The sequence below is a fragment of the Temnothorax americanus genome, unplaced genomic scaffold (genome assembly GCF_048541705.1).
Source record: "Temnothorax americanus isolate GAGA-0224 unplaced genomic scaffold, ASM4854170v1 Scaffold8, whole genome shotgun sequence".
Classification (NCBI taxonomy): domain Eukaryota; kingdom Metazoa; phylum Arthropoda; class Insecta; order Hymenoptera; family Formicidae; genus Temnothorax; species Temnothorax americanus.
Genome location: NW_027509802.1, coordinates 1,650,965 through 1,665,066, shown reverse-complemented (window position 1 = coordinate 1,665,066; position 14,102 = coordinate 1,650,965). Strand labels below are relative to the sequence as shown.

Here is a 14,102-nt window from a genome sequence, read left to right as displayed (position 1 = left end):
TTCAAGGCAAGTTCCACATGCGCTTGGCTCATGGCCTATGTTTTAAAGTTATTTTTAACCAGCTACGCTGTGGGAGAACGAGTTTTAAGTAGTAGGAAGCCTTCGTGCGGCCCGTTGACTCATTCTTTCGTATCTCCCGTTAATTATACCTTAATTTCTTGGTGAGTCGCATTATTGTGATTTTGACATCGGTCAGAGAAAATTATCTTTGTTGTATTCTCATCAACTGTATTGTTTTAGCGTGTTGTAATCGATGGATTTCGTAATGTGTTCGGCAAAACGCTCTTCGAAAGGTTGCTGCAGTCGCGGCGCTGCGACAGACAGCGAGCTCGGAAGCTGCGATCATATTTACGCAAATTTGGTCGAGGGCAAGAGCAAAGGTATAAATACTGAAGATTTCGTTCACGTCGAACCAATGACGATGGCATATACGAACAAACGGTAAGCGATACCTTTAAATTTACTTAAAATGAATTTAAAATTCACTTAAAATATGAAGTTTATTAACATATGATTTAACACGTGATATATGATCTATAATATGTAAAGCCTGTTTCAATCGAGAGTTAAAATTATAATTTATTATATTATGTAAAATATTGATCGTACGGTTGACTTTGTATAGGATTTTTAAGACTGTTACTAATTCTTAAGATGTATGTAAATAACTTTAAATACTTTCCAGCAACGAGGATTCCAGAAAAAGGCGCGCTCCTTGGTCGAATACGAACGTCTTTGCACACCAGCCTTCCCCCGTCTTCATTCGCAGAAAAATGGCCAGCGAAATCGAGGAAGACGACTCGAGGGAGCCGATGGGGTTTTCAGATAGATTGCCGCACGATGCGGACTTCCAATGTCCCAGATGTGGGCAGAGAATGGAGGAGCCTAGACTCCTTCCTTGCTTGCATCCTATATGTTTATCTTGCGTTTACGAATTGATGAGCAAACGTAAGTGGCGAGAGGAAGAATATCTTAACGAAGGAAAACGCAATTCATAATTTTTAACGTTACTATAATGTCGCACAATCGCACTTTTGATTTACGAAGAGGCATTGATAGAATTGTTGTATGCTTGCAGCTCCGAATGTTTCTTCAAAGAACGAAATACGAGACGGTCGAATGTACGCGCGATCCGACATTTACGAAACGTGTCCGTTATGCGACTCGCACTTGCCGAATGCTAATTCCGCCGTACCGCCGCCGCATTATCCCTTGCAACATCGTTTAGTTATGGACACCGTGCGACGTAAACTGGTCAATAGAGTACTTTGCGACGCCTGCACAGGCGAAGTTCTGGTGATGATCTAAATATTATATATATTATCGTATTTCTTTTAAAATATTTTATCTCGTCGCAAGGTAGAAATGTTTTATAGACTTCTCCGCGTGTTTGTTGATTTTTTTTTAAGGCGTTCATACAATGTTCGACGTGTTTACGCAATTTTTGCTCGGAGTGCGGCAGGCAACACGAGCAGCAAAACCTTGCGGAAGCGAGAATAATTAAACATTTAATGAGACCACTGTGGGAGGCTACTAAAGTACGACGGACAATTTTATGCCAATCACATCCGACGCACGCTTTAAGATTTTATTGCATCGCGTGTCAGCAGGTTTACAAAAATTCTTTCTTCTTAGATATACGATACTTTTTAATATTGTGTTAAGTATAAAAGAAGGATATATATAATGGAAATGCAATTGAATTCAAACGATTGATACTTTCAATTGAAGTCGTACGAATTCTTCTGTGTTTTATTATACTGAACGACTTGTTATTTTATGGAATTAATAAGTAAGCAATAATACAAAATTTTCAGGTAACGTGCAAAGAATGCATGTGGAGTATGCAGCACAGAGGTCATGCCAGCGAAGACGCTGTTGGAGTGGGAGGAAGAGCTGGTACATACTTGGCAAAGATGTTACAAAAAGCGAAAATGTACCTAAATAATCTATTGATTCAATACAACCACGACGTATTTTCAACTAACGATCTTGAAGAAGCACACCATATAGCCAAGATTTGCAGGTATGTCCAAATGTAATTTTATGTAATATAAAATTGGAAATTGGATAAACTACATATTGTGCAAATGCGAATTCATATACAGAACTCACTACAATGTTTAAGAACTTATAAATTTTTTAAATTTTAATTGTATGATAAAAATGCAACACTTTGATGTGTATAAGACTGTGCAAAAGCTAATTTTTGTTAATATTAGTACACTGTAACAATTGTCATGTGATTAATATGATATAGTAATGAGCGAAAAGGGTATATATTGTCATTTGAGGTATAAAGCATACATTCCAAAGCTTCGACTGAGAACACAGACTGATTAGAATTATGAAAATTATTATGCGATTTCAACATATTTGATTAATCTAATATTAAGTGAGGAACACAAATTATATTGCGGCTGATGTGTGACTTAAAATGTGTTATATCTAAGTTTAGTTAAATATATTGCGAACATTTGTAAACAATGTAAACTATTATTTGTATTAATAAATAATACAAATGTAAAGATCATTTAATTTTTGTACATATTATATGTATATAGTGTAAATGTATCGAAAAAATTTTATATGTGAGATATAATAAAAGAATATTTGTTTATATATTGTTACATGTCACCTACAGCGATAAAATTATTAAGGTAAGATACAAAAGTATGTTATAAATTTCATGTTTAATTTCTCTATTACTCTTCTATTTTTTTTAATAGAGACACTCAATAACCATTGTTACTTTGCTCAAGCATTTCTGTATTTTAAAGTTATTAATTTCAATTATCAATATGAGCTGTTGCAATATAGGACTTACAATTAGATACTATATATAAGATTACCTCTTTTGCTTGAAGTAAAATTTTATATAATTTTTAACAAGAATGAAAGTTTCTAATTCAAAAACTATAGTTGGATACAATTGTTTCAAAAATTACAACATGTCTCAATCAGTTGAGCACATATAAATATACTCAAATCTCTTGAAATAATATTTTTATCTCTTAATTAAAGATATAAGGCATAATTAATGTATTTATTTTTATGGAAACTGGAATATCTAAATTATATTCTTTTATACGGAAGATATATTTATTAATTTATTATGACTCACAATATAAATTGATGCATGGTTTTTCGCATAATTAAGCAACGTCCATTACGTAATATAGATCCGCAGCAAGACCAATGATTAAAGCCTGGATGTCCGATATGTCCATGGCCGCAGCCTTTGTATCCACCTTTACAAAAATTAACTAATTTATTATTTTTCTTATTTCTGTTTTTACTTATCTAAGTTTTGAATAGCAGCTACTAAAAATTGCTCTTTTATAAATGTTAAACATTTTACAATATTATAGAATTAGTATTACAGAAATTACTTTTAAATAAATTTCTTTTATCTGTTTGGTCCGCGCGCGCGATATGTATTCCATATATAGTTGCTATTTAAAGATTTAAATTGTGAAATTAATTCTTACCAGGCATGGTGCCTCTACAGCCACAAGTCATTTCCTTTTTTCCACCACTAGAACAAAATGTGCAACAGTGATAAATGCCATTATGTGTGAGTCTTAAAGCCGATAATCTCGTATCTTTATACCAGTATTCTGCAACAGAATATAATACCCATGTTTCATAAAGAAAACACATATATGATATACGATGAAAACTCATCACGTATATCAAATACCTACATACCGTTTTCCTTATCTGCCGTTACATTTGTCACGCCCAATTTATTTAATCTCCTCACTATTATCCCAGCAAGCGATAATATTTCTATTTCAGAACCATCGGCAAGTAAATTGTTTATTAATGAAATAGCATCCAGAAGGTGTCGTGCTTTTCGTAATCGTTCAAATTCTTGTATTCTTTCCCGAGCCAGTTTCATGTGGAGTAATACAATTTTATAGTCTCGTAAATTTGAAACATCTGCATTATTCTCAAAGTATCTGTGTAAAGAAAACCCTTTATGTCAAGTCCCATTTACTTTCATGTGTATTTCAGGTAAAGCTATCTGTATCTCCACATAAAGACAGTAAATTTATAAACCTTGTACTAGTAAATCTTTATAAAGATGGCAATTGTAAACACGTATGACAAATGTAAAAAAAAATTGGATAGTACAAGTGTTACTTAAATGGTAAAAATATTATACACCAGTCATTTCGCTCTTATATCGTATATGAAACATTAATTAAATATACAAAATCATGAAACATGTTGCTTAATGCATCTTGCATTGTCATGTAATATTCATTTTTATTTCAACACCATGTTAAATCTTATTAACGTGCACGAATGTAAAATAAACGCGTTTCATTGTCATTTGAGGTATCGATCAGCGGAATCGGCAGGAAGCATAATTTTAGTGCTTCTCATATTTATTAACAATCTTATTTTATCATTATAACTAAACATAAATAAACCTTACTAAAAGCTTAGTGGCGAAGATAATGGAAATTTCCAAGAACAAACAAATCTCTCATAAGCTTAAGAACCTACATGTCTAAACCCACGTTTTACATTATCTTCTAAAATAGAAAAATAGAGCACTTGTAGCACAAGTTAAACAATAATTGCTTTTTAGCATACACAAGTGTAGAAAATATTTTAACTGTATTGTTATTAAAATATGAAGACGTTATATGCTGCAGCTAAGAGCTACTCCCAGAAAATCTTCAAATCCGATAGTAATCGATCCAGTCTGATCTGTGTCTCTTGTCCTAAATGCCTCTGTAACATACAACGTATCTTTGTTAAACGAACATGCTTAAATCATGCTAAATATTATCAAACTATTGCACTTACAGATGTTTATAGTTAGGTCTCTAATTAAATTAATAAACGATATCAGAATTATCATAAAATTTTCCTCTCTTTATGTAAACATTTCTAATTACCTGTAAACCTCTGTATCTGAACACACAATACTATGAACTGGTCCACGGTAATGGACTGATGACCACGTAGATCGCTCTTTTTTATAAGGAATTGAATGAAATCCGGACTAAGCCTATAGCCCATTTGTGTTAGGGCTGCGTTCAACTCATTCTCTTGTATACTACCCGAATTATCGTGGTCAAAGCCACGAAATACACCGAGCCAAGAATTTATGTAATTGTAAAGAGCTTGGAATTCCGTTACGTTTATAGTGCCATTCTTCTCCTTGTCGAACATACCTGTGGAAAGAAATAGAATTCATTGATATGTTTACAGCTCGCCGAAGAAAGCTAAAGCTCCGACACGTTGTTCTCTCTTCTATTTGTTCACTAAATATATGTACAAAATTCGCATACGTACCAATCATTAACTTGCACGCTGTGTCAGAGAAGGTACCCCCTTGACCGTTGGCCAACGCCGACTGCAATTCGGCAGCCGTTATCCGTCCACTCCCGTCCTTGTCCACTGTGGAGAACCATCGTTGAACCTCTGGATTTACCCCTGATCCTGAATCGGTGGAGCCGTACATCGCGCTCTTGAAGAAACGGACAAGATAAATATGATTGAAGAAAGAATCACAAATTCAGACAAGCTGTGACGAAACGAGGAGGCTTCTTGTCTACATGCGAGAGCTATCAAATTGACGTGCGCTCGTCCGGCGATACAGGGCCATTCATAATAAACCAAAACGACTGGATAAAGCGTGATATCAGCTGTCGCAGGTGCAATCGTTAGAATTGTTATTTAGAATTACCGGGTACGCCATTGATTGAAACTTTTCTAACCCTAGGACGGAGCACAAATACCGTGGAGCTCTCGTTAGACTTGGTTAGACTGTCATCACGAGATTCTGCGTTAACAGTAGCGTTACATAATTAACAGACGCATTCGTGCGCTAATAGCATACTTTGTCAAAACATACTGGACAACTGGAAGAAAGACCTAGATCTTTGTGACGTTACGTATCCCCGCAATTAAGTAATTCCGCATTTGCGATTCCTTGAATCGCAAACTTAAAAAAAAACAACAGGTGCATGAGGCATTCGTTTATTCAAGGTTGCATAAACAAACGGAAAGACTAGAGTTTCTACTCCTATGAAGAAAATGTATAAAAAATAAGCGCGCGTTCGGCAGAACACACCGTTTAGCGGCAATCGAACGTGATTGGCTCTTACTTTTAGAACTAACAAATCAACGCAGAGCGTTGAGAAGACGACGACAGTTTTTCTGCTGAACGCGGCCAATGGCTGAAAATTCCCTAGAGTATCTACAATTTCATTGGTCGAAATCTAGTGAATTTGTTCACTTTTGTAATTTTCACCTCGTTTTATTACATAATTAACCCCCAGTGAGTGCTCAGTGATCTAATAATCCTTATAATTTTTATTGCTACATAAAAAATCAAAATTTTGAAAATAACCAAATCATAACGCTGTTTAAATCGTTTACAAGTACCACAAATTAACGGGCAACTTCCATACCACGTTGAAAAAACCAGTTCTCGTCCGATCACTGAAGTCAAGCAACGTTGGGCACGGTTAGTACTTGGATGGGTGACCGCTTGGGAACACCGTGTGATGTTGTCCAAATTTTTTGTTTTTTCCTTCAGCATTTTTTTTTTGTTTAAATATTGTTGTAATAATGATAAAGGAATTTTTTTGGCTTTTTTCAATATATATCTAAAAGTATTCAAGATATAACGAAAAACATAAAAAAACTGCTTCATATAAAGAGTGATTTCACTCCTTATCGTTTTTAGACCGCAACTGAAAATTTATAAATTCTATCACGTCTATTTACCTCTCTATGTATATAAAGTTTCATTAAAATCAAAATGTTCGGGTTGCGAGGTTTCCTGTTAGAGGAAATAGAATCAAAATTAGTAATAAGTTTGAAAAAATGTAGATATAATTATTTCATAATTCATTTATTACATTGTTATATGTATACATAAAAAAATGAGATCAGAAAATACTACTTACACACAAGTACATTTGTTTTATAATCCTATTATAGATTACATGATATTGGAGATGAAAAATGTTTTCGATATGAAAATGTAAAATATATTCGTAAAAGAAGGAATAAAGTCACGCAGACGAATTTGGATCTTCAATCGTCGTACTTGGTGTATCTAAAGATGGAGGAGCTGGTGGAGGCCAACATGCATTAGCATTTGAAATTTGCAGTGACGATTGCACATGAGTCGGATAAGAAGGCATATTCATGTACGGATATGGCGTATTGGAGAATTGATGGCAATTCATCTCTACGGGTGGAGATGCAAGATTAAATCTCGGAGAAGCACCAAAAGAGACTTGATAATATTGATCTTGTACACCGTTACTTTGGAAATTGTTTTGTATATTGTAACTTTGGAAATTCTGATAGGTACCTTGATAATATTGGTTTGTACCGTCCGTGTTGCTCAAATTACCATCCTGTGCCAAATGTGGCGCGTTATATGTTCCGTATCCTGCGTACGATCTGTTAGACATCGGATGCACGTTCTGTGGAACTGGCTGCCAAGGAGCATTATTTTGATACGGGTATTGTTGCCAAGATTCTTGATAGGGGTATGGTCCAGGAGTTTGTGCAGAATTAAAACGATTGCCACCACTCCAGTTTCGCTGTCTCCTCTGATTGTATCTCTGAGGTCGAACATTTCTATTCCTGTTCCACGGGTGATTCGATTGCCAGGCCGGTGTTGTATAGGAAGACTCTAGAAATCGATTAGCAATAATTATTTAGTTACTTGTAATAATTATAGCAACTTGAAATACACTCACCTGTCTGACGTGGTTTTTTCTGCGAAGTTTTCCCGTCAGAACAATCTTTGTTATTTTTCTGCTTCAACTTTTCGTAATACGCTTGTTCTTCTTCATCGTCTGAAAATTCCGGAGACTCGTCATCGCCAGCCGTGTCGCAAGCTTTTAGCCTGAAAGAAAACGTTTATTTGAATATGTTACAATCACATGTAACGTATGGTAGAGATTCGTCCAAATACCAACTTTCTCAACTCCTGTAGGAATACGAAAAACGTATACGATTTATTCGATGGGCAATAATAAACTTGCATGCCCACTTTAATGCCATTGTCCTGTATGTGCTTAGCGTCATTGAAACGAACGCAGTAATGTGGTTCGGCTACGGGGCCATATACATCGAATATTTTACCGAGTGCTTTTGTTCCTTTATTCACGAATAAAATTGTATCCAGATCAAGTGTAGGCTCACCAGGTTTTGGCTCTACTATTACTAATTGCTCCACTATCTTTTCAATCTGAAATGTTCAAATAGATATTTGGAAGTTACTGTATTGCTGTTACATGATATTAATTTATCTTATAATTTTCTGAATGTCTACATATATATAATTAGCTTATATTAATTATACCTTGCCAAACGGATTACATAAAACTTCGGGGACGCTAATTTGTAAGTCTTCTATTGGTGGAAGATCATCTAATTCATTTTCTGTATGCTTTTCCTTCTTTGCCGTGTTTGCCTTGCTTCCTCTTTTTCTAAGAAAGTTAAATATAAAAAGTTTATCATTTCCATTCATAAAAAGTGATTAAATATATATGCGTTATAATTATATTTTTATAAGAAGATAATCATACTTGACAATAATTGTAATATCATTTGAATCACTGTCACTGCTACTATCACTACTGCTGCTACTGCTGCTGCTGCTGCTGTCGGCACTACTATCAGAATCATCATCGCTATCGCTTTCTTCGCATGATAAATTTTCTTCAGTTGTACGATAACACTGCAAATGTTGTGTCTGTATCTCTGGCATAGCGTGCTGATTTTTAGTTGTAGTATCTGCCTCCATCTTTTCAACATCTGAATCTGAAGTGTCTCCATATTCTGCAGCAATGACACTGAGAGAAGACGTCCTATCTTCTGTCAAATAGATATAACAAAATATATGCACATAAAATACTTCAATGAACGTTTTTATATGATTTCGAATGTACACTTAAAATATATGCGATTTCTTCTAATTTATAATGCAATTTACTTTTTATGTATTATATTATAAATAGAGAAGTGAATATTTTTCTAAAGATAAAATTTTTATTTAATAAACCAATACGCGTGTGTGTGCTTACTTTGCTTTTGTGGTGATGGATTGCTTATTTGTATCTCATTATTACGAATGCTTACTTCTGCAACTTGATCAATTGCTTTATTTAAATATTTGCTTTGCACAATATTAGTATCATTTGACATATTACATTCTACGATTTCTAAAAATTTTTGTAAAGCTTGTCTAATATCAGGTATATTTTCAGCAATTGTACGATACTTACGTGCATTTGTCTCATCGTTTTCCTCTGTAGTCGATCGAGTACTGATATTTGAAATATCAGTAGATATAACACAGCTATTAATTGTACTTTCTGTCTCCTCTGTATCTAATATTATCGATACGTTAGGCTTATCACATTTATTTTCCCTATTTAGAATCTCCTTCTCATTGACGATTATAACTGCTCTTTCATTCTCTAATTTTTCATCACAGAACACTGCTTCGTGTTTTTCTTCGGACGATTGTTCGTCTAGCTGCTTTGTCTCACGTTCTTCTTTTAACGATCCTTCACCACACATCAATTGATGCGACGTTAATAATTCTATCTTTTCCGAAAGTATATTTTTATTTTCTTCCGACGTTGACACGTTCGTCGACATCTCTTCGCGAACAACTTTATTCGCATCTATATCCATTACTTTTATTTTATCCCAAGCTTGATCCACGCGAGACTCTGCAAAATGTTACAAATTTATGTGCATAATGATGGTAGAAAGTTGGTAGCGATCAATAAATTTTTTCTAAATTAAGTTAAAGTTTTAATGGCTTAAATTAATTTAGTTATGAAAATAATAATGGTTTAAGATTCGAAAATTTAAAAACAAACGATATAAAAAAAGAGTTGACAAACCACGGCGTATATATGCTAGATAAGGCACATTGAATAACACATATTCACCTCGCATAAAAATAAAACCTGACTTTATTACAGGTAGAAACGTTTGTCACAATAATTACTTAAATAATATATTATTAATACATACACCTTGCTTATCGTAAATTCTGCTTCTGATTAAATTTTACTTTTTCGTACAATGAAAATGTCACGTGTTCATCCTAGTATACGACCACGTGCGAAATCTTTTTTAGGTTAGTATTACAATTACACCGCTACCAAAGACAAAAACAATGAACCATTTTAAATTTAATATTTCTTTCACTAATTGCAAAGTCAACTTAAGATTCTGTTGCTTTAAATACTTGTTTGTTAATATTTTTCTGATCAAAACAAATCTACAGTGTCCACTACAAATTTTGTCGGCTGCAGTCGGCTGCAAATTTGATGTAGGATCCGATATACGTGTACAAACCTGTTAACAGGATGCTGGCAAGATATAACAAAATTTGTCAACAAGATATGATGACTAATGACGGAAATCAAGCAGACCTCGAATTAAGAAACACTTTACTGGCGAACATTGAACATTATCTCTGTTTGACTTCTGTTTATCACGTGAATCTTCACCATCCACCATCTTTAAAAAAAAAAAAAAAAAAAAAATAGCCCATTAGCGCAATCGTGCCGCCATCTTGCAAACAGAGTTATCACTTTAGCCAACTTTGTGATTTATGGTATTTGTACCTTTCAACATCGGCGCCTTCTGAAAGCGTGTGAACAGTGATCCCGGATTCTTCCAGGACAGATAGTAAGTTCTTGTTTCTTCGTTCTTGTTCGCCGAACTCCTCCGCCGTATAATCCCTCGCAACGCGTCGACCGTCGTCGTCATCTACGAGGAAGTCTCAGCGACGCGCTACAATTGGCAGCATTGTTCGCCGAGCGATCTTGCGCTTGTCAACTGGAGTTGACCTGGGACTGTAGTTGTTGCCGAGTGATTACGAGGAAAAAACGCTTTATTTTCCGCGATAGTTTTGAATCGAGCGAAAAGAGGAGGCCGAGTTTCCGTGCCGCGACGTGGCTCTGAGTGAACCGTCTCCGGAACAAGTCGGGCAGCATGGACGACTTACAGAATTACAAGCTGCAGCTCCAGCAGGTGAGTCCTGTTTATTCCTCTGCTTAACCTCGCGTGACAATCGATCGGTCTCGCTTACCATTTTTACTCCATCCACGACCATCCCCGCGACTCCTCACGCTTTGTTGTGCTTCAGGTGGAAGCGGCTCTCACGACAGATCCGAATAACGAGGAGTTGATAAAACTGAAGTTCGATCTGAAGGAAGTAATAAAGCTGACGCATGATTTAATTAAGTCACAACAGCAGGAAAAAAGACAAGCCAATGGCATGGACCCTAAAGATCCTATTTTGCTTGCAGTTCTGGCCAATAAGTGGAAAGTCGGCGATCAGTGTATGGCACCTTGGAGCGAGGACGGCAAGTGGGTACCGTTTATGCGTTATACTGGCTGCTGCGGTCCACTTGACGCTACAGATGCTTCGAAGCATTCCTCTTCTCCTTTCTTTCAGTGAAGAGAGAAGAACGAGAAGAGAGGAGAGAGAGGAGAGAGAGAGAGAGAGCACGCTTCAAAGCATCCGTAGCATCAAATGGGCTGCAGTCACTGTTTGCAATTGAATCGAATATCGTTTGAATTGTGCAACAGATGACATTCAGATGAATTCACGTACAGTGTTAGCCGATAGTGTCATTGATACATTAAATGTTCCGAAAGCTGAATATTTTACCCTCCAAGTCATTATTATCAAAACCTAAAGTCTATGTGATGTGATACAAAGGCTTTGATAAAATTATTGATGGTATTGAAAACTTCAATGATCGGTCAAAAAGGATTTTGGAAAAATTATTTATTTGCTTTATTTTTTAAATTTATTTTTTCAGTTAATATTGGACGGTTTTGTTTTAAGAGAATTTTAATAGATTTTTTACTACCAAACTTTATTTAACATTGACTATTAAAGAAAACATTAAAAAGGCAGAAAAGGCTAAGGGTAAAGCAAATATTAATTATGAATCGACTATTTATGTTAAAAAACAATATATTGACAATGATTTGTTGAAAAAAGTGCAGTAAAGTATCTGAAGTTATTTTGAAATAAAGTATCTCGTACAACTTTTTCTAACATATTTTGTAAAATTTTGCAGGTATTATGAGGCAACTATAGACACGATAAGCGAAGATGGAATAGCAAATATAACGTTCAATGAATACAAGAATACCGATGTCGTTATGCTTAGTCAGCTAAAATCTGTTGCTAAGAGGCCAGCATCAGATTGGGCAGATCAAAAATCAAAGTAAGTCATTTCTGATCTATGATGTCCCCAACAATGCATTATTGTGAACCAATATAAAATATTCCTTACGATTTTGCATACAATTTTGTCTGAGAAACGTAAAGGATGTGAGACGATTTACTAATCATTTATTTTTCCTCCTATCTTATTTCTGAATTGGCAACAATAACCCCACCAACTTGGTACGGTATTCTGTCTGAAATATGTTCGTTATTCGTTCATTTATCCTTTGATGTCACGCGGTTCGTGTGCATCGTCGCGGTCCAGGAAAAGGTAACAAAAACTGTCGGATTCTCTGGTATCTTTGAAAAGCAAATTAATAGTATAATTATATGTGTAAATAAAATTGAGAAGTTCTAATTGTATTCTATACAATAACTAGATATAACAAGATAATATTATTTTACTCTTTTGCGATATTATAAAAAAAAAAAAAATAAATGCCAATTTTTATAAGTTATATATAAGTAATTGGTACACACACCGAGATATGTTAATATTTATACTCATCGAGATGAATATGCTGATAAAAATATACAAGTATCAATAACGTTTTTTTTTTATATATATAATTATTGAGCATAATATGAATTTGCGTTGTCTCTATTTATTTACCCAGATAATAGATTTATTTATTTACAGAAAAATGCAAGCAGCTGCAGTTGCGGGTTCGGATCCAAACAAGCAAAGGGAATATCTTAAGAAGAAGAAGCAGAGGAAATTACAGCGATTCAAAGAACTGGAGGAGGAACGCGAATTGGAGAAGAACAAGTGGCTAGCATTTACCAACAAGGTGAGGACTAGCTTTATTTATATGATGCGTATTTATCTGCAGATGTATTTAAAGTACGTCTCTGTTTATTGCTCTGTTAATTGCTTTTGTTTCTCCGCAGTCTTCGAAAAAAGGTGTCATAAAGAAGAGCATCTTTGCGACACCAGAGAACGTAAATGGTCGTGTGGGGATTGGTACCTGCGGCGTCAGTGGTCGGGAAATGACCAAGTTCAGTAACGGGGAGAAGTGGAGGCGGGGTGCTTAAATAATTTATATGTACATAAATAGATATATTGTAACTTGGTGAAAGAGATAGAAAGTAATGTGGAATTATCGTTATATTATGTCAAAGACTGGTTGGTTCACTGGAACGCTTCTGCGATACGCGGGTGAACGAACGGGACAGACACGATAACTTGCTCGCAAGATTACTGACGATTTCACAAGTGGAGTGTAGATAAAGTATCTTCTCTTAACAACGTCGATCCTACATGTACTGAAACAATTTCGAATTTTTTACCGTAACGCTGTTAAAAAAAAAAGTAATCGCAGCGAATAAATGTGTTTTTAGGTTAATACATTTCCGCTTGAGCATATCTTGTTTACAATCTCATTGATATGAATAAATGTATATTTTAACGTGCAGCTTCTTTGAAGGTATTTTTATCTTTAAAAGAATATGCGTGTAATGCACGTGTGTGTTTGTGTACGTGTAATGCAGATTGATTATAGAAAAATAGATCAAAAGAATAAAATATTAACATATATACCTAAATATTAATAATATTAATTATTAATAGACAAAAGCACTTTTTTAGTGACATTTGGTTTTGATTATCAAAATCTGCTAATATTGAAGTTGGCTGTTAACGCCTTATATCGTTCATATTTCGCGCCTTACAGTTGAGTAAAAAATGGCGATTTGAAGGATTAGTCTGATTGGCTGCCTTTTGCTTCGATCCTTACTGCATTGATGATTGGTTCTTACCTGTGGATCCAACTCATCCAACCAATCACGTTCTATTGCTACTTATTAGCCGTTCAGGGCTGCGTTCCAAAATTCACTCTAG

The 14,102-nt window shown here is 34.9% G+C and overlaps 5 protein-coding genes and 1 non-coding gene across 17 annotated transcripts; 3 read left to right on the top strand and 3 right to left on the bottom strand.

Annotated features, from left to right (window-relative positions):
• The first annotated feature begins 17 nt into the window (after positions 1-17).
• Positions 18-2,533, top strand: LOC143907341 (E3 ubiquitin-protein ligase TRIM45). Of its 2 annotated transcripts, XM_077424053.1 has the most exons (6): positions 18-161; positions 241-441; positions 686-948; positions 1,079-1,296; positions 1,410-1,610; positions 1,818-2,533. In XM_077424053.1, exons 2-6 carry the CDS (start codon positions 254-256, stop codon positions 2,040-2,042), a joined length of 1,095 nt encoding a protein of 364 aa, XP_077280179.1. In that variant the 5' UTR covers positions 18-161; positions 241-253; the 3' UTR covers positions 2,043-2,533. The 2 variants fall into 2 exon arrangements, with proteins under 2 accessions (XP_077280179.1, XP_077280180.1); XM_077424054.1 differs by lacking the exon at positions 1,410-1,610.
• Positions 2,534-2,648: 115 nt separating this feature from the next.
• On the bottom strand, positions 2,649-4,587 carry LOC143907345 (uncharacterized). Its single transcript, XM_077424059.1, has 4 exons — positions 4,448-4,587; positions 3,712-3,965; positions 3,492-3,620; positions 2,649-3,251 (listed from the first exon to the last, which is right to left on the bottom strand). Exons 2-4 carry the CDS (start codon positions 3,902-3,904, stop codon positions 3,121-3,123), a joined length of 453 nt encoding a protein of 150 aa, XP_077280185.1. The 5' UTR covers positions 3,905-3,965; positions 4,448-4,587; the 3' UTR covers positions 2,649-3,120.
• Positions 4,180-6,020, bottom strand: Pef (penta-EF-hand domain containing protein peflin). Of its 3 annotated transcripts, none has more exons than XM_077424058.1 (4): positions 5,879-6,020; positions 5,317-5,491; positions 4,917-5,195; positions 4,180-4,749 (listed from the first exon to the last, which is right to left on the bottom strand). In XM_077424058.1, exons 2-4 carry the CDS (start codon positions 5,483-5,485, stop codon positions 4,658-4,660), a joined length of 540 nt encoding a protein of 179 aa, XP_077280184.1. In that variant the 5' UTR covers positions 5,486-5,491; positions 5,879-6,020; the 3' UTR covers positions 4,180-4,657. The 3 variants fall into 3 exon arrangements, with proteins under 3 accessions (XP_077280184.1, XP_077280183.1, XP_077280182.1); XM_077424057.1 differs by having other exon boundaries at positions 5,864-6,005; XM_077424056.1 differs by having other exon boundaries at positions 5,711-5,945.
• Positions 6,021-6,423: 403 nt separating this feature from the next.
• Positions 6,424-6,542, top strand: LOC143907439 (5S ribosomal RNA). Its single transcript, XR_013259847.1, has one exon. It is a non-coding gene; the product is annotated as a 5S ribosomal RNA (ribosomal RNA).
• Positions 6,543-6,864: 322 nt separating this feature from the next.
• Positions 6,865-10,785, bottom strand: LOC143907339 (uncharacterized). Of its 9 annotated transcripts, XM_077424050.1 has the most exons (9): positions 10,641-10,785; positions 9,279-9,731; positions 9,078-9,140; positions 8,580-8,868; positions 8,354-8,480; positions 7,968-8,239; positions 7,746-7,894; positions 7,352-7,678; positions 6,865-7,225 (listed from the first exon to the last, which is right to left on the bottom strand). In XM_077424050.1, exons 1-9 carry the CDS (start codon positions 10,783-10,785, stop codon positions 7,047-7,049), a joined length of 2,004 nt encoding a protein of 667 aa, XP_077280176.1. In that variant the 3' UTR covers positions 6,865-7,046. The 9 variants fall into 9 exon arrangements, with proteins under 9 accessions (XP_077280176.1, XP_077280168.1, XP_077280170.1 ...); XM_077424042.1 differs by having other exon boundaries at positions 6,865-7,678; XM_077424044.1 differs by having other exon boundaries at positions 6,865-7,678; positions 8,580-8,865.
• A 25-nt stretch (positions 10,786-10,810) lies between these two features.
• On the top strand, positions 10,811-13,677 carry Spf30 (Splicing factor 30). The gene is made up of 5 exons (XM_077424055.1): positions 10,811-11,049; positions 11,165-11,388; positions 12,111-12,260; positions 12,903-13,053; positions 13,154-13,677. Exons 1-5 carry the CDS (start codon positions 11,011-11,013, stop codon positions 13,295-13,297), a joined length of 708 nt encoding a protein of 235 aa, XP_077280181.1. The 5' UTR covers positions 10,811-11,010; the 3' UTR covers positions 13,298-13,677.
• Positions 13,678-14,102: the final 425 nt, after the last annotated feature.